Here is a 27,715-nt window from a genome sequence, read left to right on the forward strand (position 1 = left end):
GAGGTGGCTGGAGGTGGGGGTGTCATCACCCCCACCCCCCCACTGTCCCCCGCCCCCCCCAGGGCAGTGTGTTGAGGGGAGCATTTCTCAGCCCTGTACCAGGGTGTGTTTTGGGGGGGGGGTGGGTGTCAGGGTGCAACCCCCCCTTTGCCAAAATCCCCCATGTGCCAAAGAGGGGAGGGGGACACCCCCCCGGGGAAGGGGCTGGGGTGGGGTGTGGGGTTTGGGGGTGGGGGTCTCCCCGACCTCCTCCATGTGCCAAATTAAAGTGCCGCCTGCTGGGGGGGGACACACACAGGCAAAGCACCTTCGCAGCCCCCCAGAACCCCCACCCAGGGGCCCGGCCCTCCCCAGCCAGGGGGTCCTGTACCCTCCCGGGGGCTGCCGGTGGGGAGGGGGGGGGGGCAGCTTCCCCTCCTTTTAAATGCAAAAAAAAAAAAAAAAGTGACTTTTTTTTTTCTTTTTTTTTTTTTTTTCTTTTGTTTTCTGAAGCCGTTTTGGGGCCGGGGGGGGCTCAGCCCGGGTTGGGGGGTACTGCCCCCCCCCCTCAGTGCAGACCTGAGGTACTTTGTCCTTCGTGTGTACAGATAAATTATATATAAAACTCACTTTGGATACGAGCTGTGGCCTGACGTGTGGGGCACGGGGGAGGGGGGGGGCTGCGGGAGGCCGAGACCCCCGTGGAGGGGGCAAGATCCTGGTGGGTTGTTGGGAGGGGGGGTGTCCCAGATCTTGGAGGGGGGGTGTCCGGGCCTGGTGTGTGGGAGACCCAGATCCAGGTAGGGGGCTTGGGCCCAGTGTGGGGGCTCTGTCCTGGTATGGGGGGGCCACGATCCTGGTAGAGAGGCCTGGTCCTGGGGGGGGGGGGAGCCCAGATCCCGGTGTGGGGCCTGGTCCAGTATGGGGGGGGCCAGATCCCAGTAGGGGACCCAGTCCCGGTGTGTGTGTGGGGTCACAGATCCTGGTCCCTGGGGGGGAAGTGCCTGATCCCAGTGTGGGGGGCCAGACCCCAGTAGGGGGCTTGGGCCCAGTGTGGGGGCTCTGTCCTGGTATGGGGGGGCCACGATCCTGGTAGAGGGGCCTGGTCCTGGGGGGGGGGGGGGAGCCCAGATCCCGGTGTGGGGGCCTGGTCCAGTATGGGGGGGGGGCCAGATCCCAGTAGGGGACCTGGTCCCGGTGTGTGTGTGGGGTCCCAGATCCTGGTCCCTGGGGGGGAGTGCCTGATCCCAGTGTGGGGGGCCAGACCCCGGTAGGGGGCTTGGGCCCGGTGTGTGGGGGGCCCAGATCCTGGCAGGGGGCTTGGGCCCGGTGTGGGGTCTCTGTCCTGGTAGAGGGGCCTGGTGTGCTGGGGGGGGGGGGGCCCAGATCCCAGTGTGGGGCCTGGTACCTGGGGGGAGGCCCTGATCCCGGGGGGGGGGGGGAGGGGCAGACCCCGACAGGGGGCCCGGGCCCGGTGGGTGGGGCCTAGAGGTGCGGGCCGGGTCCCGGAGATGCCGGAGGGCCCGTTGCCGGGGGGTCACAGTAGGTCCCGGAGGGCGGGGCGGATACCGGCTCGCCCCTCCCCCCTCCCTGCCCCAACCCGCGCAGGCGTTCTGGAACGCGCATGCGCCACGAAGGCTCCTCCCTGGCCCCGCCTACCAACGCCGCCGGACGCGCGCGCCTCTGTTGTGTGACGTCAGCGCGTTCCAGCATCAGTGCGTCCGTCCGTGCGTGCGTGCGTCCGTCCGTGCGTGCGTCCGTCCGTCCGTGCGTGCGTGCGTGCGCGCGCGGGCGCAGATCGCCATGGAGGCCTCGGCGGGCGGCGGGGCCGGCGGCGCGGCGGGGCGGCGCTGGTATTTCACCCGCGAGCAGCTGGAGAACAGCCCTTCGCGCCGCGCCGGTCTCGACCCCGACAAGGAACTCTCGTACCGGCAGCAGGCGGCCAACTTGCTCCAGGACATGGGGCAGCGTCTCAACGTGTATCCGGCCGCGCTAGGCCGCACGGCCTGCGCTTGGGTACCGACTCTGGGAGCTGGGGGGGGGGCCCGGGAGGCCTGCGGGTGGCGGCGGGGGGAGCTGGACCCGGCTGCAGGGAGGGCCGGGGGTGGCTGCGGGGAGAGCCCGGGCTGTTTTGGGAGCGGGGAGAGACGGGCCCCTTCCGGGAGTGGGGCGAGCCGCCGTCGGCCGCGGGGGGAGCCGGGCTCGATTCGGGAGGCCAGAGCAGGGAGAGCCGGGGCCGTTTCGGGAGCGGGGAGAGCCGGGGCCTTTTCGGGAGCGGAGAGAGCCGGGGCCGATTCGGGTGCCGGGCCCATTTGGGGATCGGGGGGCGGCCGGAGGCGTTGCGGGGGGCACCGGAAGAGCCGGGGCCGTTGCGGGGATCGGGGGGCGGCTGGGGCCGTTGCGGGGGACGCCGGGAGAGCCGGGGCGGTTGCAGGAGCCGGGAGAGCCAGGACCGAGCCGGGCGCAGGGAGCCCCGGGCCCCTTTCAGGAGCAGGGAGAGTTTGGCTGGACTCAAGAGCGGGGAGAGACAGGGGTAGGGAGAGCCAGGTCTGTTTCGGGAGCAAGGTGAGCCAGGCTCTGCCGCGGGGAGAGTCAGGTCCAGGAGCGCCAGGTGCACCTCGGCCATAGGGAGAGCCAAATCCAGAAGCCAGGAAAGCCAGGCATATCTTGGCCACAGGAAATCCAAATCCAGGAGCCAGGAAAGCCAGGCGCATCTCAGTAGCTGGGAGAGCGAAACCCAGCCCGGTGTTGGTGGGATGTGGAGGGGTTGAGGGTGCTGCTCCGGGCTTGTCATCGGGGCTGTGTGTTTCCTTAACCGCCCCATCAGCTCCCAACTCACCATCAACACGGCCATCGTGTACATGCATCGCTTCTACATGGTCCAGTCCTTCACCCAGTTCCACAGGAACGTAAGTGTGCTGGGGTCTGGCGGGGTGGGAAGCGCTGGGAACCCCCCAGCTCCTATTCTGCTGCTTGGCAGCCAGCTTGGGGGGTGACATGGTGGGACCGACCCTAGGGGATGGGGTTTGGAAAGGGAAAGGGTTGTTTGTAGCAGTCAGTGGTCACCAGAGACCCTTTTCCCTTGTTTGGACTTTGTTTCCTAAAGGAGTGGTTCTTCTAGATGTGAGAATTAGCCCAATTTATTTGATTTAAATAAATTAATTTAATCTTGAACTTACTAATTAAAAATTTTTTTTTTTTTTTTTAATTTTCTGAAGTCGGTGGTCCCAGCAGCAGTGTTCTTGGCAGCCAAGGTGGAGGAGCAGCCTCGTAAGCTGGAGCATGTTATCAAGGTAGCACATGCCTGTCTGCATCCCCAGGAAAATCCTCTAGACACCAAGAGTGAGGTAAGTGTTGAGATCGGAGAACTGGGCTCTGATGTGAGGAGCGGAGAGGCACGAGGAATGGGAATGGCGGAAGCGTGCTGCATCCTGAATTGCGTGGCTACAGCATCTTGTTCAGTCGGGTTCCGCAGTAACCCGCTCTCTAAGTGAGCGGCTGTGTCCTAGGATGGTCAGTGACAGCTTTCCAATTCAACTGCTCTTACGCTACCGAGAGCTTTTTGGCTTCTGTACAGCAGAAGGCTTTTCTTTCCTGCTCTGTGGCGACCTCTCTTCTGTTCTCCTCTGCTGTGCTGCTGCAAATGTGATTCAGGCGTGCTGTGTAACGGTGTCTGCGTGAAAAGCTTCTGAGGAGGGCATGGATGTTGGCTGCTGCGATTGAGTAGTGTCTGTGGCGGAGAAGGTGGTGTGCGCAGTTTGGTTCTGTTCTGTCCCCACGTGTTTAACGGTGGGTTTATTAAAAACATTGCTGATTCCCCATCTCTCGAGACAGCCCGTCTTACCTGGAACTGAGCAGCCAACCCTGCTGAAAAGGGGCAGCTTTATCCAGGAAAGCTTAAGGAAAAAAAAGAAAAAAAAAATAAGGCAAAAGCAGCTAATTCCTCTCCTGTACTGCTCGTATAGCCATCCCGTGCAGTGCGAGGGACCAGGACTGAGAGGGCCACTGTGGATCCCGAAGCAACCCTCCCCTAGCAGAAGCACTAGCAGGGGAGCGGGTCCACCCCAGCACTCTGCTTTCTCTTTTCTGGCAGGGAATCTGTGCCAGTTCCCCCCAGTGCAGATCGGCATAAAGATTCCCCTTTGCTATTTTTGCCTCCCTGAGAAAAGGGTGTTAGAAATGTGCAGGCTTTATACGGAGTGCCTCATCATGAGTAACTTGCCTGTCCTCTCAACCCCAGGCTTACCTGCAACAAGCCCAAGACCTGGTCATTCTAGAGAGCATAATACTGCAGACCCTGGGTAAGTTTTTCAAAGCGGACGGGCTGCCACACGAATCTCAGACCCAGGAGTTGTTCCGCAGAGCGGAGAGCCTAACCGCACAGTCTTCTCCACAGCTGGAGGGCAGATGTACAGCTGGCCAGTGGGAGAGCAAGAGTCCAGGCAACAAACTATTTTTCACACCCGCTCCTTCTGTTTCCCTTTTAACATCAGTTTTTTCAGGTGTAACTTGTGTCAGGATCAATGCTTAGAGAAATTGAAGCGTGGAAGTGTGGCTCGTCTCTTTTTTTTTTTTCTTTTCATTTTTTTTTTTCCTCCCCCCCCTCCCACAACAGGTTTTGTACCGCTTGGACACCGGTCGCTGTCCTTTGTTGTGCTGTTGAACTTGATAATGCTCTAGTCCTGTGGCTAGGCAACAGTTTGCACTGAGAGATGTCTTAAAACCTGGGTTGAAAGTTCAATATTTTGATCAGATAGCTGAACATGGGGGAAAAAAAAACCCAAACCCAAAACCCAGCAAGTTTTTGGGTTTTTTTTTGAAAGTAGAAGCTGGAGCCTACATTTAGGGCTGTGGCCATTGGATCCGGTATCCTGTTCCTTTCTAAAATGTACTGTTAAAACTTGATTTTGCTAACACGTGTTCCATTTCAGAGTCAGTCTGTAGATAGTGGTTCACTCCAAACTACTCGGTAGGCCTTTGTCATTTCGGAATTGGTTCAGAGTAAACGCCCCAGTCCCTCGCTCCCGAGGGGACAGGAGGGGCAGGTGTGTCGATGGCTCGCACGTGCTGGCCTGGCAAGCCAGTGGCTAAACTGTCACCCCAGTTCTGCAGCGACTCAGTCCTCCAGTTGCCTTTTTTAACGTCCCAGTTCTTCTAGAATGTTCTGCATTGGGAAGAACCAAATCTGTTGCACACATGGACCGATTTGAAAGTGGTGGGTTTTGGTTTTTTGGTGTTTTTTTTTTTTTTTTTCTTTTCTTTAAAACATAATACCCAAACTGAATGGGAAGCTGAAGCAAGGGTTGAGTTCAGTTGTCTTTAGTGCTGTAGGCTCCTTCAAAGGGAAAACGTCTGCTTCCTCTTAGCTTTTTGGGTGACAGAAATTCCTTTGAGCAGATGCCATTGTCTTCTCCTTCCTCCCAGCTGCTGTAAGAGGCTTTGTCCTGCTATTTTTAAAATCCTTAATAGTTGTTTTGTTTTCAGTGAGGTCTTTCAAGCGCAGAAGTCATTTAGCTGCTTTGGAGGTCTGGCAGCAGCAGTGACCTTCGGGTTTTGTGACTGGAGAACTTGAGTCTTCTGGATACAGGAAAACGGGCTCCTCTATTCCTGCTTGCCTCCGAGCAGAGAGCAGGGGCTGTAGGAGGGAAGGGGAGAAGGCCTTGTCCCCCAGGAGCAGGAAAACATGAGGTTCATAGAGCCGGGGGGGTGTGCTGCTGGTTTTCTGATGGCCGTCTGTCTGTGTTCTTCCAGGTTTTGAGATCACTATCGACCACCCCCATACCCACGTGGTGAAGTGCACACAGCTAGTGCGAGGTAAGCGATGGCAGATGTCAGGCGCTTGTGGCTTCTCCTCCGTGTAACCTCAGCTTGACAGAGAAGAGCCATGAAAATATACGTTAGGAGTGTCCAGCCGGGACTGCTAAAGAACTCGCCTGCGGTCGATGTCCTTGGTAACCGTAACGAATGTCAAAATAGAGGCAGTTGCAAATGACTGTCGCGATGTTGTGGCTCTGCTGAACCATGCAGAGCTCTCTACATACCATAATTTCTAAAATCCTTCTAGCTGTGGTGCAGAGTTAGTCAAACCGTGCTGGGTGCCTCGTTATGTGTGTGGTGGCGACAGGCCAGTGGTTCTTGCGCTAAAATATCATCACACTTGTCAGGATATGCAGACTAACGCCCTGTTTTTTTCCTTTTCTCTTTCAGCCAGCAAGGACTTGGCGCAAACTTCCTATTTCATGGCTACCAACAGGTTATTATTTTACAATTGATTCATATTTGAACAGAGGGTCTTATCTGGAGGAGATGTGCTACTGGTGACCCCTGGGGCATTGCTCAGCCTGTGAACACCTGGGGGTCGCTTGGTTTGGTTCAGAAAGAGCAGGAACCCTTTCTCCTGCCGGCTGCTGGTCAAAACCAGCCGTATAAGCGAGGTAGATGGGATGCTCAGGAACTTCACCGCTTTCTTTTATGGGGAGTTAGGCAGTTGTGAAAGTAAAAAGCCAACCCCCCCCCCCCAAAAAAACCAAAAAACAAAAACCAAAACAAAAAGGTAGACTTGGAACAAATATATACTTATTTACTTAGCACCTAGGTGTCGGAGAGTTTTCGCTCAAGTAGGTACTGTGCAGATTGTTGACAAATATGGTCTGTGCCCCAAAGAAGGCTGATCTAGAGTATAAAAGGAGAAAAAGAGGAGTTGGATGCAGGCATGAGGCATTACAAGAGAAAACGATACCCTTGTCTGGCCTGTGTGAGTGGACAGACAGCCCTTTAAGCAGAGTCTTGGAAACAAAAAAAGCCCCTTCATTTTTTCCCCCTTGAGATGTCTAGGGAGTTTTGTCACTAGATTTTCACCACAAGGCTGATACCAGTGCTTGTGTTGGGACTTCCGACATTATTTAAAAAAAAAATAATTAAAAAAAAAAATCCTGCCTTACCAGCTGTAGGCAAATCACGGAGTTAATGGTTGGAACAAATCGTGGACAAGGAAAATGCGGTGGTTTTGTGAAAGAGCTCGCAGAAGCGAAAGGACGGGAGAAAAAGATGGTTTAGGCGCTAGCAGAGGTGAAGCTGCCAAGTCAGAGGATGCTTCCAAGCCCTGGCCAAGCCAGGAATGTGCGTGGCCTTGGGCGAGTAGTTTCTCTCCCCTCTGCCTGTGAGAGATGTTCCCTGCTCACCTCCGCAGCGTGCTGGGAGGATTGTCTGTTGAGGGTGTTCTCTAGCTCCAAAGGGCACTGTGTGGGTTTCCCCGCATCAAGGGAAGGTGGTGTTAGTAATGCCTGGGTAAATGCATCCTTGAAACGTGTTTTATCCCTGCAGCAATAATTGCAAAACCAAGGAATTACGAGTTAAGGTTGTAATTGAAAGAAAGCCAGGCAGAAAGAAAGAAATGCAGCCGGGCAGCCTCAATTTTGCCTTAAAAGTGATGCCATGAAATGCCTGATTAAGGCACTTCAACGGTATAGCTACGCCTGATAAATCCGGTTCGGATGTTTTAACTTTTATTTCCTTCTGGCATCGTTACGGGGCAGAGTTAAGGCTCCTTGTGCACTTTCACTTCACTTCTTAACCTTGGCTGACTGGATAAAGGCTCTGAATTTCCTGGGTTTGACTTCCTGATGCATGGAAAAATACAATATCCGTGAAACGGCTTCAGACTTTTTGGCTGTAGATGCGTATCTCTTGTCTCTCCGCATTGCATTGATTAGAAAAATGTTTTAATAACCCGAGCGTAGCGAAGCAATGCAGATCGTGCCATCCTGCAGCTGCCCGTAGGTGCTCGGTGGCACCGTTTTCATCAGGCGCTTTTTAAAAGGGCTGATTTCAGGAGCGTGAGGGTGGGCCACATCCTGCACTCGACTTGCTGTCACGGTTTCTAAGGATCGGTGGACCTGGTGTTCCTGCAGGTGGAGAGTAGGATGCTTTCTTAGTCCATCCGTTCTCCTGTTCTCAGTGCTACCTAGATCTCCTGGCACTGATGTCCGAGCTGTTACATCGCTAATTTTACTAATTAAAATGCTTGATAGGCGGCCAGGCTCCCTTTTAGGCGCTCCTGAGTCACTCCAGAGTATGGTGCTATTCGCAGCCGAAGCTTCAGCGCTTTTTCCTAAAAATTTGAGAAAGATCAGACCCTTCCTAAAAGCCAAAGAGAAGGGCCACTTTGCTCCTTGAGTGCCATCCCGGGAGTTGCACTTGGAAGTGAGTTACTGCTCAGACGGAGCAGAGCCCACGGCAGGGCTGGGGGGCGGGGGGGGGGGGCGGCAGATAATCCAGCCGCTCGCTTTCTCCCTCGGAGGAGGGCTGGAGCGGGGCGGCAGCGTGCCTCGCTCATCCCGCACGAGCTGCAAAGCCTTCGAGTTGCCTGGCCCCGAATTCCCTGCAGCAGAACGGGGAAGGAACAAAGAAATCGGTGTAGCGGGCTGCGAGTCGCCCGTACCAGTAGTACTGGGCGGTACTGGGGAGGAATGGCAGGGAGCTCCCCACCGCGTCCGACCTCTTGTGCAGCGTCTCTTCAGTGGGCGATTGTGAGTGCTGAGGTTCAGGCTTGGGAGTTGATGGCTTTCTGTTTCTCTCTCCCTGCTGGTGACGTCAGCCTGCACCTGACCACCTTCAGCTTGCAGTACACCCCTCCCGTTGTGGCCTGCGTCTGTATCCACCTGGCTTGTAAGTGGTCCAACTGGGAGATCCCAGTCTCTACGGACGGGAAGCACTGGTGGGAATACGTTGATGGCACTGTAACTCTGGAGCTCTTAGATGGTAAGTTTGGGAGCGAGGTTTTTTTCCCCCCCCCAAAAAAAAAAAAAGGCTCTTCTATTATTTCGGCATCTCTATTCCTGGGTCTGCCATTCAAACACGGCCACTGGCCAGTTCGTGGAGGCCAGGACTTTAGGTTTTGCCAAGTTTTCCAGTGCAGCAGCAGCTTCTATGGTGCAACAGAGGTGGCAAAAAAGGCGCACAGTGAGATGAGTTTAAATGTGGTCAGTGATACTAGTTGTGAGTATTTTCCCCTCCTGGAGTAGCTCCATCTCATCAGTAGCTCCATCAGTAAGTAGAGGGATTGCCCTGACGGATTAGCCTTGGTCTGCCTGCCTCTGACCCTCTTGCTTGGCTTTGTGTCTCTGCAGAACTGACTCATGAATTCCTGCAGATCCTTGAGAAAACTCCCAACCGGCTTAAACGTATCCGGAACTGGCGGGTGAGAATCTGCTTTAGGCTGTGGGTGCTTGCAGGAGAACACAGGCTCTGACTTTTTTTTTGCTGTGAGGCCGTGTGGCATCTCCGCTATGACAATGCAAGGCGGTGTCTGAAGGGCGTGTGTGTGTGTGTGGGGGGGAAAATCCGAATTCTCTGCATCTGCAAAATGCAGAATACTCTGCATCTGCAAAAAAAAAAATAATAAACCAACAAAAAAAACCCCCAACAAACCCAGACAGAGTTTGTCTGTTCTGAATTAACTCTGGAGAGACCTTGATTTTTCGGCCGCCCTAGCAGCCGTGCTTCCAGTGGTTGTGTCTTTACCCACAGGGGGGCAAAGTGGATTTGTCTTTAAATAAGAGCTGGGGGGGGGGGGGGGGGGGGCTGCTAGCCTCAAAGAGCTCTAGTGACAGCCCAGAGGAAGTGATCGGTCGCTTGTTTTTTATTCCAGGCCTCTCAAGCAGCTGGCAAGTCAAAGGCTGACGACCACGGTGAAGATGAGAGCCTGTCGGAGCAGACTATCCTCAACATGATTTCCAGGAACAATAGTTCGGACATGAACATTGCTGGGTTAATGAGCATGTCGACATCCTCGACCGCCGGAGCGGGGCCGGCTCTGCCAGCCGCAGCGGACTCGCCCAGTGACCAGAGCGGTGCGGATATAACCCAGCCCGAGCACTGGTTGTCCCAGCACCCTCCACCCAAGCTGGAGCCCGGCCAGAGTCACAGGACTAACGAAAGCTCCTCGGCTGCTGAGCATCCTTTACAGCAGGATGGCGCTGGCTATCAGAAGCAGAGCGGCAAGAACGCCCCGTCAGCCAAAGTGTCGCTCAAGGAGTACCGGGCCAAGCACGCCGAGGAGCTGGCGGCGCAGAAGCGGCAGCTGGAGAACATGGAGGCCAACGTGCGCTCCCAGTATGCCTACGCCGCGCAGAATCTCCTGGTCCAGCAGCAGCGGGAGAGGGAAGTCCAGCAGGACAGCAACCCCTCTCCGATCATCCTGAAAATTCCCATCGGCGGCTCAGAAAACCCCGAGCGCCCTCCCGGCCCTGAAAAGAGTGACAAAGCTTCGGCTCTGAAACTTCGGCTCCCGGTGGCAGGTGGAGGTGGGGAGAGACCCCTCCCTTCCAAGCAGGAGGAGATAAAAATGCGGATCAAAGTGCCAACCGCCGCAGACAGGCACGGCTCCTCGGACGAGAGCAGCGGCAAGAACCGTGAGCACAAGGAGAAACACAAGGGCCACTCTTCGAACCACCACCACCACCACCACAACCACCACTCTCACAAACACTTACACCCCCAGCTTGGCGCCGGGCCCAGCAACGTGGCGACCAAGCGGCCGGGAGACTCTAAACACGGCAGCAGCCAGCCTAGCGCCGCGCCCCACAAAACCTACGGTCCCCTCGCCTCTTCCCGTAAGAGGCCGCTGCCGGAGGAGGGGGCAACCGCGGCCGTAGCCCACGAGCACCAGCCCAAAGTCAGCAAAGTTTCCACCAAAGGCCCCGGCATGCCGTTCCCTTACCCCCACCTCCCCGGGGCGGCCCACCTGCCAGGGCACGGTTCAGATTTGGGCAACCTTCCCTTACCCCAAGCTAACAAAGCTCGGGGAAGCCACAAATTGGACAAGGGGCCCACGGGGGCCAACGGGCACAACGCCAACCAGGCCAGTGACTACCAGGATACGGTCAATATGCTGCACTCGCTGTTGAGCGCTCAGGGCATGCAGCCCACCCAGCCCCCCGCCTTTGACTTCCACTCTTACGGCGAGCTCTTGAACCCCCGGGCTTCCACCAGCTCCAGAGCCACCGCCAACACGGACAAGCCCCGACCACCCCCCCCTCCCCTCAGAACCGCCCCCCCCCCTCCCCCCTCTCCCCAAGTAAAACATCTTTCTACTACTGAGTTTGAGCAAAGCCCCCCCCCTCTCTCTCTCTCTCCCCACCCCCACCCCCCCTACCCCCCCCCAAGCTCAACCTGGGCTGCCCCTGCGGGTGCATGAAAGGGCTTGTTCAATCTCCACTGCCTCACGAAGAACTATTTTATTTTAATATAACTTTTATTATTGATATTTAGAGCGCGGAGTTGTTGAAGCTGTGAAAGGATAAGAAACCCTTTCTCTGTTCCTTGCTCCCCCTCTTTCCCCCCCCCCCATCAACTTCCAGTTAGCGGTGGGCTCTGTCCTTGCTACAACTGAAGCCTCCTCTGGGGAACACACATTTGGGGGGGGGGGGGGGCGGCTCTGGGGGGGGGGGGGGGTGTATTTAAAATATGTCACAGAAAATTTAAGATGTTTTACAAATAATTTAAGCGGTAACTTATATCTTAGTGTTTTGTTCATTTTAATTTTGTGGTGCTGCGGGGGGGGGGGGGGAACCCCGGTGAGGGTTTGGGATGGTTCCACTCCAGCTGATGGCAACAGAAAGTGGGTTCAGGAGGGTTTTGAGGGGTTCAGGAGGGTTTTGAGGGGTGGAGGGGATGAAGCAGTGTGGGGGAGGATCCCAGCTGCTGTGGGTCCGGTTTCCTCGCTCCTAAAGCTGCTCTGGTTTGGGGATCCCGTCTCGATCCCTCGCTCCCTGCCCGCGGATCCCACCGCTTCTGCTGGAAACCCCGGCGGTGGCGGCGCTTCAGGGGCAGGGGGGCTGCTGGGGGGCTTCTGGTGGCGTTTCAGGGCAGCTGGTGCTGAACAGCTGGGGTGAGGTGATGGATCGAGGGTGCTTGGCCCAGGGCCGATCCCCCTCCTCGCTGTTTTTTTGGGGGAAGAGCGTCGGGAGATGCTGCCCAGGGACGAGTGCTGCTGAGCAAGGGGGGGGTCCTGCGGTGTGAAGGGACGCGCTGGGGCAGAGCAGCCCCGTGGCGGGGGCTGCTGCGGGTAGGGCAGGTTTTAGGTGTGAAATACGTTGGCGGACTCGGTCCGTGCCCGTTGAGGACTTGGAGAGGAGCAGCGTGGTGCGTTCCCGGCTGGGATGCAGGATGGGACCATGCAGGACGGCTGGCTGGAGGAGTCCTCGTGCCCTGGGCAGCTCTTCCAGGGGCTCCATCGGCGCGTGGCAGTTCCCAGCCGCGCTGGTGACAACAATTCTCACCGCGACTTCGAGCCAGCACCAGGGCAGCCGCCTGAGATTTGGTTGAATGTTTCTGAAAAAAAACAAACCCAAACCCAAACCAACCACCGTTCCCTTTGTTCTCGAGACTTTACTTTCCCAACCTTCAATAAACGTACTGTCTCCGTATGGTTTTGTGAAACTCTTGTTCTACATCAAGTTTGGTTTTAAGGGCAGTCGGTGCCGCAGACCCTCGCCAGCGCCTCCGCCGTCGGTAACCCACCCGCGGCGGGTTCGGGAACGGTTCCTGGCGAAGGGCTGGCGCTTGCTCCCCTCCCCCAACCTCTCTTGGGGGCTGGTTGCTCCCGCCTTGGTGGGCTTTGCAGGGCATCCCTCGTTTAACCGGCAGGGAGCAAGGGGGGTCTTCCGCTGCCCCGGGATAACCGGGAAGGGACGGGCTGAGAGCCCACGGGGGGGGCTCTGGGCCTCCTGGGTCCACGCTGGTGTCCCTGGGGCTACCGGGAGCTTCAGCCTTCCCGGAGCCAAAGCACAAACCCCGCTCCCGTCCCCGTTCCCCCGCCCGGGGCCCGCAAACCCCCTCGGCGGCCCCGCTGCCGCCGCGCACACGTGGCGGCTTCCCGCCGCGCCGCCTCACGTGACTCCCGGGGGCGCGGCTTGTCCCTGCGGACTGACAGCTCGCCCGGCCAATCGCGCGCCGCACCGCCTCCGCGCCCTCGTCGGATTGGCGGCCGGGCGAACCAGTGAGGTGGCGGGGCGGGCGTACGGCGAGGCAGCAGGGAGGCCGGGGCGGCAGTGAGGTAAGATGGCGGCGGCGCCGCCCGCCCTCAGCGCGGTCCGCAGAGCCCTTCGTCGCGACGCCTGCGCCGTCCCCCGGGGCACCTTCACCCCGTACCGACCGGGGACAAGGTTTCCATCCCGCCCTCCGCTCCGGTAGCGCTATCCGGGCCCCCCTCGGGAGCTCCCCTCATGCCCGCCGCCCGCGGACAAAATGGCGGCGCCCGGGCAGCCGAGGGGCGCGACCGCGCATGCGCGGGAGGGGAGCGGGGCGGGTGGCGGAGCACGTGCGTGGGGGGCACCGGGATAGGGGGGGCGGCACCGGGGGGCACCGGCAGCAGGGATGGGCACCGGGAGCAGGGGCAGGCGCTGGGGGCACCGGCAGCAGGGATGGGTACCGGGGGGCACCGGCAGCCGGGATGGGCACCGGGAACAGGGATGGGTACCGGGGGCACCGGCAGCCGGGATGGGCACCGGCAGCAGGGATGGGTACCGAGGGGCACCGGCAGCAGGGATGGGTACCGAGGGGCACCGGGAGCAGGGGCAGGCACTGGGGGGCACCGGCAGCAGGGATGGGTACCGGGGGACACCGGCAGCAGGGAAGGGCACCGGGAGTAGGGATGGGTACCGGGGGGCACCGGGAATAGGGGCAGGCACCGGGGGGCACCGGCAGCAGTGATGGGCACCGGGAACAGGGATGGGTACCGAGGGGCACCGGCAGCAGTGATGGGCACCGGGAGCAGGGATGGGTACCGAGGGGCACCGGCAGCAGGGATGGGCACCGGGAGCAGGGATGGGTACCGGGGGGCACCGGCAGCAGTGGGGGGCACCGGGCACAGGGGCGACCACCGAGGGGCACCAGCAGTACGGATGGGCACCGGGGGCCACCGGCATCAGGGATGGGCACCGGGAGACGCAGATGGGCACTGAGGAGCTGCCCCGGGGGGTTGTACTGGGATGAGAGGGTTGCGTACTGGTGCCGCACTGGGCGGGTGGGATCCTGTACTGGGCCCTGCGGAGCTGGTGGGCTGCGCACGGGGAGGGGCGCAGGCTGGGGGGAGCTCTGGGCTGTGAGAAGCGGGGGGGATCCCCCCACCGAGGAAGGGACCGGGGGGGGGGCAGACGATGCCGTGGAGGGACGGACGGGGTTTGTAGCGGGTGTTCGGGGGTCGGTGGGCTGCAAATGGGTGGGAGGGGGGTTCCCTGGGAGGGGGGGTGGAGCTGTGGGATTCAGGCACTGGGAGGAAAGGGTCCCATACTGGTGTGGGGAGGGTAGAGGGGTACCACTGGGACGTGTAACCCCCCCAGCCCCAATGCTGGCAGGCGGCAGCGCTTGGCGTGGATGTGGCTGCTCGGTGCCTCAGGTGAGCGCGATATATTTAATTCTGCGCAGAAGTGGGGTTGCTGCCGGAGCTCAAAAGTTTCCTCAGGCGCTGGAAGAAACTGTCTTTACAGGAGCAACTTCATCTCCTGCCTGTTCGAGGGGGTTCAAAAGAGTTTTATTCTGCTGCGTTAGCAGGTGTTGCTCCTCTCCGCCCATTTGTTTCGCTTCTTTTAACTGCTCTGCGTCTTTCCAGCAGGTGTTGGCATGAACAGAATTCGGATCCATGTTTTGCCGTCAAGCCGAGGCCGCCTTACTCCTGTGCCGCGGCCGCAGGAGCCCCTGTCGTGTGCCTTCACCCACCGCCAGTGCTCCCAGCCGCGGCTGGAGGGGCAGGAGTTTTGTCTTAAGCACATTCTTGAGGACAGGAGTGCCCCTTTCAAGCAGTGCAGCTATGTTTCAACAAAGAATGGAAAGCGGTGTCCCAACGCCGCGCCCAAACCGGAGAAGAAGGATGGGTGAGTACCTCTCTCTCTCCTGGTTCTCTGGTTCTGTACCGTATCAAATTAAAAAGGGCAGGAGAATCCTTCTCCTGATGCAGGTGCTGCGCTTACGGCACCTCGGACAAGCGGCTCCCTCTTTCCGAAGCGTTTTTAAGCTTAAAAAAAAAAAAAAAAAAAAAGATTCAGTTGTGGATGCTGCGTGGAGTTGTCTCTTGGTTCTGAAGGACTGTGGGGTTGCTGCCCTCTGCCATCGGAAGGTGGCTGCAGTGATCCAGGTCCTTTGTAAGAGCTGGAGATGTACCTCCGCTCAGCCCAGCGCCTTTAACTTGCTGCTGTCTGTTCCTACGGATAATCCTCAGCGCAGATCCTTCGTGGAGCTGATGACCCGGTTGTGGTTCCTGTTCTCTGAGGCCTGTCAAATGTTCTGACTGCTCTGGATGGAAAGACCTAGAACAGTTCTCGGCGTTCGGTCAGCAGATCAGCAGAGCGCAGTTTCCCTTACGGGAGCATCGATGCGCGTTTCGTTCTCGGAGGCTGTGTGGCCTTCAATATTCCGCCCGTGGTCCTTCTGCAATAAAAAGCATCCGTCGGACGCGGGCCAGCGCGCTCTGCGTGGAAACTGAGAGTCCGGTGTTAATCTTTGGAAGCAGAGGAGCTCGCTTCAATGCCTTTAAATAAAAAAAAAACGCTTTTCTCTCCCTGCTGCTGTGCCGTGGGGCTGCCGGCTCCGGTGCCAGAGGTGACGTTTCAGCAGCGGTGTGTGGTCTTGGGAGCCACTCGGGGCTCTCTGGCATTTCTGCCGGTGTACCTGCAGCCAGCGGCTCGCTCTGCGAGAGAGGTGTGATGGGTCTGTGCTCTCCGGGTGCCAGGGAACATTTCTCACCGCGTCGCTTGTTCGTTTTGCTGGCTGAGGGCTTGGAGTTATAACGAGCTTGTGATTTATTCCGGCAGCGCGTCGTTCTGCGCAGAGCACGCCCGTAGGAACGTTCTGGCGCTCCAAGCTCAAATGAAGAAGTCCAATCCTGGGCCTGTAAGCGAGACTCTCCTTTGCCAGCTCAGCTCTTACGCCAAAACGGAGCTGGGCTCCCAGACTGCAGAGAGCAGCCGCAGCGAAGCCAGTCGGATCCTGGGTAAGAATGGAAAGCAAAAAAACTGGTGAGGGAGGACCCGGAGTTCTCTCTCTTCCGTGTGGAAATGCCAAGAGTGTCGTTTCTGAAGTGCGGTGGGGAAAAAAAAATATCCCGGGGTCCGTGGGTAAAAGATGGTGTTCTGCAAATTCTGGCATGTCTCACCTGCCCCTGACCGTAGGCAGGTCACACTGCCAGGCCAAAATCCTGCAGGTTTTCTTCCCTTGCGCTCACAGAGTAGAAACGTTGGCTGGCTTCCCTCTTGGCTGGGTTAGTTCTAGCAGTGCCTGTCGAACGCTGGCTTGGTGCTGAGCTTTCCATCTTTCAGGGTTGCTCAGTGGGGCCAGCTAGCCGTTTGTGGCTCCTAGGTAGGCAGGTAGGTTTGGCTGCGCTGAGCTGGTGGGTTTCCTCTCATTCCCTGTCCCTTGCTCACACCGTGCCGGGGAGAAGTCTTTTCTTGGCAAGGGGCAGAGCCAGTTCATCTCTGCGGCTGTGGAGCTGAGCTCCTGGGGTCTCCGGCTGTCCTGTGCCGCGGCAGCGAGCGCTGGGATGCAAGACGGTGTCTTATCGCTCGGGGTGACTTTGTCTTTTCAGATGAAGACAGCTGGAGCGATGGCGAGCAGGACCCTATCACGGTGGACCAGACGTGGCGAGGAGATCCCGACAGCGAGGCTGACAGCATCGATAGCGACCAGGAGGATCCCTTGAAGTAAGTTGGCTGCCGGCCGCTTGCAGACGCGCGGCGTGCGGAGCGGTCCGAGCTCAGCGGGACGCCTGAGAAAAGGTGCTGGTTACGTTCCTGGTGACGATATTAACGGTGTTGCAGTTGGACTTTGGGCTTTGGTGAGTTTAGGCAGGGACGCTCGCACGTCTTGGACCTGGTGGTTCTTCTGGGAAGTGTTTGACGATCATCCTCCTCCAGTGTGGAGAGGCCCATTTGGCAGCAGTCTCTGGGTGATGTCAGCTTCAAAAACCCACGCCATAAATGCAGTTTTTCTGCTCGTCACCCATTGATCTGTGTCATTCAGCCCACGTTTCTGATAACATCTGTGTCCTTTGGTCGGGAGAACAGCCCCGAGGGACCCTGGCAGGCTTCACCCTGTTTTGTCTGGGGTTTTTTTCAGGCACGCTGGCGTGTACACGGCTGAGGAGGTGGCTTTGATCATGCGAGAGAAGCTGATCCGCCTGCAGTCTCTCTACATTGACCAGTTCAAACGACTCCAGCACCTTCTGAAGGAGAAGAAGCGCCGGTACCTGCACAGCCGCAAGGGAGAGCACGAAGCCATAGGCAAGTACCGGTACAAGTCGTCACCGATGCATATTCATCTGGCTGAGGGCACGGCGCTTCTCTCAACCACATCCAGAACACTCTACATGAAAAAAAAAACCAAAAACCAAACGATTTTTTTGCCCTTTGTAGAAGCAGGTTTCAGAGCAGTGCTGTCTCGGTAAGGCTGAGAATTAGCGAGGGACTGAAAAGTCGGTTAGAGAAGGTATTTCTGTGGCTGGCCTGGTGCCTGGAGGTTCGTATCGTTTGGGTTCGAAGGGTTGCCGGATTTCTTTGCTCTTCAAAGTTCGCGGCGTTGTCAGGAAATGAGACTACAAAGTTAATTCTGAGACAAAAGTTCTTTTTTTGTATAGGATTTCCTGTTTTTTTGGTTTGATAAACCAAAAAAAAAAAAAAACAACCAAAAAAAAAAACCCAACCAAAAAAAAAAAAATCGATTCATCTCTAAGGTCCTGTCTGTATCGGCAGGAGTTTGTTTCGGTTGTTACACCCGTGCTGCTGTAATGACATACTCCTCCTCAGCACGGATGCAGCTTTCCCTTGCAAAAGCACTTTTGCCTGGCTTGAATTTCTCCCTGGACAGAACTGGGGCTTTCGGAGGGAGAAGTTTGTACTTCAGGAGAGGCAGAAGCGGGCGGTGTAACGAGCATGGCAGTGCAAAGAATGCTTTCTCTAGCGTAGTCTTAGAATAGCTCGTCCTGGAAAATGGCATAATAGAGCTCGGTCCCAAGTAAAAATAGCTGGAAGTTTGGTACGTAACAATTTTGTAGAACTCTTTTTTAGCAAACCGGTAATAGAAAAGCAGATCCCGAGCGTTGCCCTGTAATTACAGCTGGGAGTGCTTACAGGAACCTTCCAGAACTTGCATGGGAGCAAGCTGAAATTTGACAAAACTTCTGCCTGCAGAAATCGCGATAGGCTTTTGAGCGGCCAAATTATTTGAAAAGAAGTTTTAAAAATACTCTTGCCGGCACATTATTCGAAACGGAGTTTTGAAAATACTGGTGCCGGCACATTATTTGAAATGGAGTTTTAAAAATACCCGTGCCGGCAGATTATTCGAAACAGAGTTTTAAAAATGCTCGTGCCGGCACATTATTCGAAACGTAGTTTTAAAAATGCTCGTGCCGGCACATTATTCGAAACGGAGTTTTAAAAATGCTCGTGCCGGCACATTATTCGAAACGGAGTTTTAAAAACGCTCGTGCCGGCACGTTATTCGAAACGGAGTTTTAAAAATGCTCGTGCCGGCACATTATTCGAAACGGAGTTTTAAAAATGCTCGTGCCGGCACGTTATTCGAAACAAAGTTTTAAAAATGCTCGTGCCGGCACATAATTCGAAACGGAGTTTTAAAAATGCTCGTGCCAGCACATAATTCGAAACGGAGTTTTAAAAATGCTCGTGCCGGCACATAATTCGAAACGGAGTTTTAAAAATGCTCGTGCCGGCACATAATTCGAAACGGAGTTTTAAAAATGCTCGTGCCGGCACATAATTCGAAACGGAGTTTTAAAAATGCTCGTGCCGGCACATAATTCGAAACGGAGTTTTAAAAATGCTCGTGCCGGCACATAATTCGAAACGGAGTTTCAAAAATGCTCGTGCCGGCACGTTATTCGAAACGGAGTTTTTAAAAATGCTCGTGCCGGCACGTTATTCGAAACGGAGTTTTTAAAAATGCTCGTGCCGGCACGTTATTCGAAACGGAGTTTTTAAAAATGCTCGTGCCGGCACGTTATTCGAAACGGAGTTTTTAAAAATGCTCGTGCCGGCACGTTATTCGAAACGGAGTTTTTAAAAATGCTCGTGCCGGCACGTTATTCGAAACGGAGTTTTTAAAAACGCTCGTGCAGGCACGTTATTCGAAACGGAGTTTTGAAAACGCTCGTGCCGGCACATTATTCGAAACGGAGTCGTGAAATCGCTCGTGCTGGCCCAAGCGCTCCTGATGCGCGCGGAGACGTTGGGATAAATTTCGGGTTGGAATCTCCTTTGTCATCTTGTGTAACCAGCAGATGAGTTTCCTGTTTGTACACGCCGTTCTCCCTCCTTGTTCACTCTGTGCATCGACATCTGTCTCATTAGTCAGCGGCTGGAGCTCTCGAGAGCTCATTTTGGCTCTGGGTACCAAAAAAAAAAAAAAAATTAAAAAAAAAAAAAAAATAATGGAAGGACGTGGCAGGTGGGGTGGTGTTTTCTGACCCCTCCCTGGCTCCCCGCAGGCAGCAGCCTCCTGACGGGCCCCGAGGGGCTGATGGCCAAGGAGCGTGAGAACCTGAAACGCCTCAAGTGTTTGCGCCGCTACCGGCAACGCTACGGCGTGGAGGCCCTGCTCCACCGGCAGCTGAAGGAGCGCAGGATGCTGGCGACCGACGGCGCTGCTCAGCAGGTAGGTACGCCCCGCGCGCGGCTGGGGGGGTGGGGGTGGGGGGTGGTTGGAGTTCCAGCCTTGCCTGGAAGCCGGGTCTCGCCTCTCCTCCCTTCCTGGGAGCGAGCCCGGCTCGGGTTTGCTCTTTCCCTGCTGGATTGTCCCTTGTCACACCCTTTCTGCAAGGATCTGGTCCTGGACAGCACCCTGGGTATCCACAAAGTCTCAGGTGTTCCTGGGATCATATTAAATGGCCCCCCCCGGCTTCTAAATGGCCCCCCCCGGCTTCTAAATGGCCCCCCCAGGCTTCTAAAGGGGCGCCCAGACTGCTAAATGGGCACCAAAACTAGAGAAATTCAGGTGTGGGGTTGGAGAATTTTCCATTTTGAAAGGGAGGGCTCAGTACCCAACACACCCTGACTTTTTGACGCTGAAAAAAACATCTGGAAAATTCTCCTCGTGAAACCCAGGTTCCTCCTAGACCTGTGGGGACCAAAGGGCAGGCCCTTTCGCGTCGCGCATCATTCCAAATGGGAAGCTGCGTGCAGCCGTTTCTTGTAACTCTTTTTTTAAAATTCAAAGCGTTCCGTTAACTGGCTCCCGAAAGTTGAAAGATAAGTCCGAGCCGCCTCGTTCTTTGGGACGTACTCCCGAGGTGAAGTTCTTCCTGTTGAAATCGAGTTCGTGCCGCCTTAGCTCGGCTCGGTTTAAGAAAAGCTTGAATGAGAAGGACGTAACGAGGAGCTGGGCTGCTCTGCTGGAGTGGAACTGAGAGTTTGGTCTTGGCGTGTTTTGAAAGCAGGACCAAAAGTGTTGTGTAGCCCGGGGGGGTTTCTCGGGAGGAGAGCTGGACGGCTCTCCAGAGCTCTCAGCTCTTCTCTTGGACTTGCAGGCGCACACCACCCGCTCCAGCCAGAGGTGCTTGGCCTTTGTTGACGACGTCCGATGCTCCAACCAGTCCCTCCCGATGACCAGGCACTGCCTTACGCGTATCCTTTGATCTGCCTGGGCTCTTGGGCTGCTCTCCTGACTCTTCGCTGGCAGCTTGAAGTGGGTCTCTGCTCTTTTTGGCCCTAAATCAAGGCCACCGGTTTGCCGTAGCCGGTGGTTTCAAACAGGAGCCCAAAGGAACCGTCTCCCCGTCTGTTGGCGTTCCCAGCCCGGTGGAACGACCGATTCGTGCGGGAGCGACAAAGGGCTGCGCTTGCTGCCTCCTCCGCCCCGGGAGGTCCCACCGCAGCCCTCCAGAGCATCCAAACTGGGCGGCCAGTTCATTTGGAAGTGACAAGGGAACCTCACGAAGCCTGAGGGAGGCACGAGCTGGTTTCTGGCTGTATTGGAGGAGGGTAGAAGCTTGGCTGCGGGTGCTGGGTGCCAGCAGCCCCCCCCCGACCCCCGAGCAGGGTGTTGGTAGGAGTCCTGCCCTGAGGGATGTGCGTAGGGAGGGCTGGCTGGCTGCTGAAGCATGTGCTCAGTGATTTTTTTTTTTTTTATTATTTTTTTTGGGGGGAGGATCTGAATGAGAGAGGAGTTTCCTAGGTTGTTCGGGGCCGCCACGGAGCAGCTCGGTCTCCTTTGACCCCTTGAGAGGTTGGCACAGCCTCGAGCTCTTCAATTCCCTGAAACTGCCTCAGCTTTTGGAGAGCCAGCACTGAAATTTCCACTGGGGTCCCCCCTCAGCTCGGGGATCGCCACCCCAACGTGGGATCCACGAACCGAATGTCGCCCTAGGTGCGTCTGTACAACTCCTTGTCCAACTTGGGGTTGGGTGGACGTGTCCAGGAGCAGATTTGGATCGTGGTGGAGCTGCGTGAGCAGCTGTGGCTGGGGTGAGTCAGGAGAGAAGCTCCGGTGCTAGGTCCCAGAGCAGAACTGGCAGCCAGGGGGAGGATGAGCTCTTCGTTTTGTTTGAGCTCTTCGTTTTGTTTGAGCTCTTCGTTTTGTTTGAGCTCTTCGTTTTGTTTGAGCTCTTCGTTTTGTTTTGTTGCTGAAGTTGGCAGGCTCGACCCCAGCTATGCACGGGGAGAAGCCCAGGGAGCAGGAAGCTGCCTTTGTTTCTCTCTAGTGACCGTATACTTCAAAATAAAGACAGGATAAATAAGCCCTAAAACAGTTTGAGCGAGTTGCTGTTTGCAGCTGGCTCGCTTTGAGCAGGCGGGCCAAGAAGGGAGTGGAAAAAGCGAGGTTTGATTTCCTTACGTCTGAGCTGTCAGCTGACTTTCACTGACACAAACAAGATTTTACTTGGGTCAGCCCTGCCGAGCCGATAACATCTGCAATCTGCTCTGCTTTGTGCATTGTCGGGGAGGCTCTTGGCCTTTGTTTGCTTTTCAGGAGCTGGATTGTTTGTGACAATGCGTTAAAAAGGGACCGAACCCAGCTGGGCTGTTGGGCTCCAGGTGGAGCACGTGATTTTTGTCATCTTGGCAATCTCTGCTTTTTGGCTACCGATAAAGTCGGTGCTTGATCAGGGAGTCATTCAGAGAGATTAAAATCTGGCTTCCCCACCCTGCTGTTCATACAGAGACGCTTTCCTCATCACATCTGCCCTCGGGTGTCTGAGAGATTTGGTTCCTCTGGGCTGGGCTCCCCGGTAGCGTTGCTGCTAGCCCAGGTGATGGGCTCCCCATAATCTGTCGGGAAGTTGTTTGGGTGCCTTCACAGCTGCCTCGCTGCAGGGAGGGAGGGATGAATGAGAAACCTGGGGGTGGCTTAAGAAATTGGGTTTAAACTTGGTGCCTTTTGCCTGTTGCTGTGGGGTTGGAAGCCGGGGGTGGGAGGTCCTCTCCCACGTTGTGCAAAGAGGAAAGTGCGGCGTGAAGCCCCCAGACAGCGGGGCAGTTCTTTGGGTGGGTTTGCTATCAATATACCTGACCTGAAAAGCTTGATCCACACCTGAAACCTGCTTTGGCTCCAGCTCCGAATCGTGTCACCGAGCGAGCGGAGCCGGGGACGGCCTCCACGCAGGTGACAGGTCTCAGCTGTTCCTTGCAGCAGTAAGTAGAAACATCACGACTCGTCAGTAAAAGTTTGGGGGTTTTTTTGTGGACACCCTCACGCAGCCTCAGCGGTGGGTCCCTCTGTAGGTTCACAGGGCTCTGGGCAGAGGAGGGGATTTGGTGGATCCTCTCTGCTGGTGGATTTCTCCGCGAGCACGGTGCATGCAATCAGAGCCGAGTTTCTGTTTGTGATTAAAGGCAGGAAATCCCATTTACACCTCTGGCAGGAATAGGTTTTCCATTGGGAAGGAAAAATGCACTGGGAAGATAGAAATAGCGGAACTAAACTCCTGGCTGTGGAAAAAGCATTGTGTGTGCTCGTATCTCTGCTTGCCTGGTCGATGTTAAGGCTTGTGCAGATGGATGTCTGCAAATAAAAAGTAAGCCTGTGCGTTGGTAATATCTTCCATCTGAGGATCTGCGAGTGCTTTGCAGGGATCCAGCTCCATCTCCCAGCCCCCACTGAGAGGCTCTCGCTGTTGTCCCCGTTTTCCATCCCGCAAGTAACGGCAGCGGGCAGTCGGGGTGCGATTCTGAAGCCTGGACTCTTGGCCTCGGGAGAAAAAAAAAAAAAAAATGTGTGGGGTTTTAACACTGTTTTCTGGAGGGGGTGGGGGGAATATTTCTACCTCTGGATCCGTGTCCGTAGCTGTGCAGGTTTCCCTTGACCCAAATCTTGCCAGATATCTGCCAGGACGCTAACCAGACTCTGTTTAAGCCGTGTCAAGGCTCCGAGGAAGTGCCCTGCAACAAGCCGGTTCCCGTCAGCCTCTCCGAGGATCCGTGCTGTCCGCTCCATCTCCGCCTGCCTCCTCAGATGTACGTCCCCGAGCAGGTCCTGGCTGTCCCCGAGGAACTGGAAGCTGCCCCCACGGACCTGTACTTGAGCGCCGCTGAGCTCCAGCCCACGGAGAGCTTGCCCCTGGAGTTCAGTGATGTAAGTTGGGCAGGGTGCTTTAGGGAGAGGTGGGCACACAACGTGTCCTGCGGAAAAAAATTACCCTGAATATTGCTGGTTTCATCCCATACCGCCAAGTTGCACTGAAATAACTCCGCTGCAGCGCAGCAGACTCGGTGCTCTCGATGTGGAGGACGCTTGGACATCATGTAAATCACTGCCTCCCCAGCACAGATAATATAGAATTATTTTTATTCTTGCTGGCCCTGAATATTCCTGATTCCATCCCATACCGTGAAGTCGCACTGAAATAACTCTGCTGCAGCGCAGCAGACCCAGTGCTTTTGGTCTGGAGGACGCTTGGGCATCATGTAAATCACTGCCTCCCCAGCACAGATAATGTAAAATTATTTTTATTCTTGCTGGCCCTGAATATTGCTGGTTTCATCCCATACCGTCAAGTCACACTGAAATAACTCCGCTGCAGCGCAGCAGACCCGGCGCTCTCGATGCGGAGAACGCTTGGACATCATGTAAATCACTGCCTCCCCAGCACAGATAATGTAAAATTATTTTTATTCTTGCTGGCTTGGGGAAGAAGAGTCTCTTGAAAAACGTGCAGGAATGCAAAAGGTTTGGGAGGTGTTTGTTTCCCTAGGATTGGCAACTGCGCCTTTCGAAGGACCGTGCTCTCATTTCAGTCGGTGTTTAGGGGCTTTTTAAAAAGAGAATTCTTTTTTTTTTTTTTTTTTAATTTTTTTTCCCCCCGCTTCTCTCCCATGAGGATTTTAATCCTCGGATTATTCTGATGACCTGCATGTATGTTAAGCCTACATGCTTAAATCCTCTGAAATTTGTTTAAACGACGACAAAAAAAAAAAAAAATTACCACGGTCATTTGGAGCCGCTGGTCTGAACGAGGTATCACTTGCTCTAGTGTTTGGATGCTCCTGAGATTGGGGGAGGGGGGGGGCAAATGTCAACAGCTTTAGAGTGGGGGAGGGATGGCCCAGCAGCGTTGGCATCCCAGGGATGGCAGCAGCCACGGCTTTGAACGCAGCAGAGCAAGTGCTGCTGCTGGGTCAGGTCAGGCTGGACCCAGCACCCCTGGGGTGGAGGGAATTCTCTCCTGCCTTCGGTGGGCTTCGGAGATCCCAGCCCCCCTTCCCGTGGGGCCGCTCTCTCTGAAAACGGCCTTTGTGGGTGGGTTTGGTCGGGGGTTTTTTTTTTAGGATCGCAATGATTAAGGGAACGTTTTCTCCCCCAGCCTCTCCTTCGAGAGGGTCCCCCGCTCTCCGCAGGGCTTTCGGGGTGCTTCGGGCAGGAATCCTGAATGTTTCGGGCAGGATCCGAACGGCAGCCACCCTGGGAGAGCCCAGGATCGGAGGGGCTCGGAGCTACGGCGGGCGTACGGCCGCGTAGGGCATCTGTGGTTGTATCTTGCGTCAGGCTGGGTTGGTAGAGTCGCAGGCATCTTGCCTCGATGGCAAAACACCCTCCAAAGCCAAACCCGACCCTGTCCTCTTTTTTTAACAACAATAGCTTTGCAGGAATCCCAGCCTCTGGCGTCGGCAGCGCTCTCCACGCACGCGGCAGACGGCAGCGAGCAGGGCGGACGGAGAAGCGAGCCCAGGGACTGTCCACACCAATGTGTTGTGTCAGGGCAAAAAAAAAAAAAAAAAAAAAGGCTTGCGTGAAATCTTGGGGAGAGGGGTGACTGCTCCGGGTGCCCCGAGGAGAGCAGGATTGGACCCTTTCACGGCCCTCCGGGATGCTGCTGGGGCAGCACATCACGCTGGGCTCCAGACCTTGTGCCTCGCGCCTTGTTTTCAGCGGGAGCGCGGCGCTGCCAGCCTGGATCGCGCCGTTCTGGGAGGAGAAAGGCTCCTGGGATTGTGGTCCCGGCCGCTGAGGCCGGCGGTCCCGGTGGCATCGTGCCCGCTGCTCTGCCTTCCTCCTCCGGTGCCTGCGGAGGGGTCTGCTGCCCGCTCCTGCCCCGCTGATGAGCCGTTCCCGGTGTTTTCTTTCCTAGGACTTGGACGTGGTGGGCGATGGTATGCCGTGTCCCCCGTCCCCTCTGCTCTTTGATCCATCTGTGGCCCTCGACCAGTCCCTCAGAGACGTCGCCGAAGCCCCCATAGATATCCTGGCCCTGGAGGAACCTTCCCACCCGGGCATCCCCCCGCAGACGGTGCCGACAGACCGGGGCGGCTCCTCCGCTCACGTCTTCTCCTTGGCCACCGAGCCACCAGCCGAGCTGCCCACACAGGTACAGCCAGGACATCACCGGGGGGGGGGTCCCAGGGGGGCAGAAGTTTCTGGTTTCCCCCCCCAGCCACGCAGCTGGGCCCCGGTGGGTTGCCCCGTGCTGCCCCATGGTCTGGATGATGTTCGGAGTGTCGAGGGGGTGGCAGCCGGAGCCTGTCCCCAGGCAGGGAGAGGAGGACGAGGGGTCGCCGCCATCGTGGGTGGCTGGGTGCCACCCTCTTGCTGGACGTGGGGTGGGTGGCATGGGAGCTGTCTGGGATGGGGTGGGGATGGCTCGCAGGCTGGGGACTGCCCGCTGGGGGAAGCCCCTTGTCTCCCAGCTGGGGGTTTGAAGTGGAGCTGTCATCTGGGGGGGCTTCTGCTTGTCATCTGGGGGGGCTTCTTGTCATCTTGGAGCTTCTGCTTGTCATCTGGGGGGGCTTCTTGTCATCTTGGAGCTTCTGCTTGTCATCTGGGGGGGCTTCTGCTTGTCATCTTGGAGCTTCTGCTTGTCATCTTGGGGGCTTCTTGTCACCTTGGAGCTTCTGCTTGTCATCTGGGGGGGCTTCTTGTCATCTTGGAGCTTCTGCTTGTCATCTGGGGGGGCTTCTTGTCATCTTGGGGGCTTCTTGTCATCTTGGGGCTTCTGCTTGTCATCTGGGGGGGCTTCTGCTTGTCATCTGGGGGGGCTTCTGCTTGTCATCTGGGGGGCTTCTTGTCATCTTGGGGCTTCTGCTTGTCATCTGGGGGGCTTCTTGTCATCTTGGAGCTTCTGCTTTCTCCTGGAGTCTGGGGTTTGACTTGGAACTTGTCCCTCCTGTCGCACCCGGAGCTGGTGGCCGGCTCAGGATGTGCCTGCAGGGTGTTGTCTTTGGAGATGTCACCAGCCACTCGGTCCTGCGTCCCCTCTCACCCCTCCAGCACTGTCCCCGCCGTCCGGGAGCTGAGTATTTGGGGTGGGGGGACCCCAGCCCTAGAGCAGGCATCCCCCAGGCCCTGAATGAAGGCCACCGGTTTGCCGTAGCCGGTGGTTTCAAGCAGGAGCCCAGAGGAACCGTCTCCCGGTCTGTTGGCGCTCCCAGCCCGGTGGAACGGCCAATTCGTGCGGGAGCGACATCGGCTGCCGTTTGCCATCGCCTCGGCCTGGCCGCGTCCCCCTGCCACCAGCCCACCGTCCTTTTTCTGTCCCCAACAGAGTCCCCTGCCGCTGGCAGCGTGTCGACCGGCACCCAGGGACAACAGGCGGCCGGAGGATGCCGTCGCCTCTGCCCAGCCCCGCGGAGCGGCCGCCAACGGGAACCTGGAGCCGGCGTCCGTGAGCTGAGACCGGCAGCACGTGGCGGCTCTCCGCTCCCTTGGCGATCGCCGGTGCCGCTGGAGCCCAGCGGTGGGACACGGGTGGCAACCTGCAGGCACCGGTGTCCTTGTCCCGGCACCGGTGTCCTACCCTTGTGGTTCCTGGAGCCACGGGGGGGGCTGAAACCCCTAAGCTGGGGACCCCAGACCCTCCCCCCCTCCCTGTGGGGACCCCTGTGGCACCCAGGTGGCCGGGGGAGAAGCCACAGGGGGACTTGAGGAAAGGAGGGGGTGGCTTTCCATCCTTGGGGGGGGGGTCCTCTGTCTTGGGGAGGGGGCTGGGGCTCGTGGGCCCCTGTGGTGGGGGGCTCCGAAGCCGGGGGTGTGATGTGAGGCTTGGGCTGTGTTCAGATGGCGGGGGGGGACTCCCCCCCACGGGGACTCCCCCCAATAAAGCGATGGAGGTGGGTGCAGAGCGTCCCTGTGTCCTGGGGGGGGGGGGGGCGTGGGGGGTGTGTGGGGTGGAAGAGCTGGAGGATGGAGCGGCCAGTGCTGCCCTTCGGGGGGGGGCGGGGGCTTGGGGCTGTCTTGGGGGGGGTATTTGGGGTTGCCCTAGGGGGGCTTAGAGCTACCCTGGGGGATCTTTGGTGCT

The 27,715-nt window shown here is 57.0% G+C and overlaps 2 protein-coding genes and 2 non-coding genes across 8 annotated transcripts; all 4 read left to right on the forward strand.

Annotated features, from left to right (window-relative positions):
- The first annotated feature begins 1,771 nt into the window (after positions 1-1,771).
- CCNT1 (cyclin T1) lies at positions 1,772-12,407 on the forward strand. The gene is given in 10 exon segments (XM_040577908.1): positions 1,772-1,958; positions 2,807-2,888; positions 3,198-3,326; positions 4,220-4,280; positions 5,731-5,793; positions 6,187-6,232; positions 8,576-8,739; positions 9,108-9,178; positions 9,629-11,008; positions 11,010-12,407. Coding segments are annotated over 10 exon segments (2,223 nt in total). The 5' UTR covers positions 1,772-1,782; the 3' UTR covers positions 11,061-12,407.
- A 569-nt stretch (positions 12,408-12,976) lies between these two features.
- Positions 12,977-27,374, forward strand: KANSL2 (KAT8 regulatory NSL complex subunit 2). 5 transcript variants are annotated; one of them, XM_040577897.1, is made up of 10 exons: positions 12,977-13,036; positions 14,591-14,852; positions 15,789-15,967; positions 16,559-16,673; positions 17,089-17,252; positions 19,478-19,644; positions 20,516-20,612; positions 23,306-23,559; positions 25,553-25,789; positions 26,960-27,374. In XM_040577897.1, exons 2-10 carry the CDS (start codon positions 14,602-14,604, stop codon positions 27,089-27,091), a joined length of 1,596 nt encoding a protein of 531 aa, XP_040433831.1. In that variant the 5' UTR covers positions 12,977-13,036; positions 14,591-14,601; the 3' UTR covers positions 27,092-27,374. The 5 variants fall into 5 exon arrangements, with proteins under 5 accessions (XP_040433831.1, XP_040433832.1, XP_040433829.1 ...); XM_040577898.1 differs by having other exon boundaries at positions 12,982-13,036; positions 14,594-14,852; XM_040577895.1 differs by lacking the exon at positions 12,977-13,036 and adding an exon at positions 13,392-13,407.
- Positions 20,691-20,819, forward strand: LOC121080156. Its single transcript, XR_005825271.1, has one exon. It is a non-coding gene; the product is annotated as a small nucleolar RNA SNORA2/SNORA34 family (small nucleolar RNA).
- Positions 26,758-26,886, forward strand: LOC121080155. The gene has a single exon (XR_005825270.1). It is a non-coding gene; the product is annotated as a small nucleolar RNA SNORA2/SNORA34 family (small nucleolar RNA).
- Positions 27,375-27,715: the final 341 nt, after the last annotated feature.

The sequence above is a fragment of the Falco naumanni genome, chromosome 20 (assembly GCF_017639655.2).
Source record: "Falco naumanni isolate bFalNau1 chromosome 20, bFalNau1.pat, whole genome shotgun sequence".
Taxonomy (NCBI): Eukaryota; Metazoa; Chordata; class Aves; order Falconiformes; family Falconidae; genus Falco; species Falco naumanni.

Excerpts from the sequence above, each read along its gene's own strand:
- KANSL2 (XM_040577894.1), top strand. The coding sequence starts at position 14,356 with ATGTGGCTGCTCGGTGCCTCAG. Across the intron at positions 20,613-23,305 it reads GACCAGGCACTGCCTTACGC|ATATCTGCCAGGACGCTAAC; the intron begins GTATCCTTTGAT and ends AAATCTTGCCAG. Across the intron at positions 25,790-26,962 it reads CAGCCGAGCTGCCCACACAG|AGTCCCCTGCCGCTGGCAGC; the intron begins GTACAGCCAGGA and ends TGTCCCCAACAG.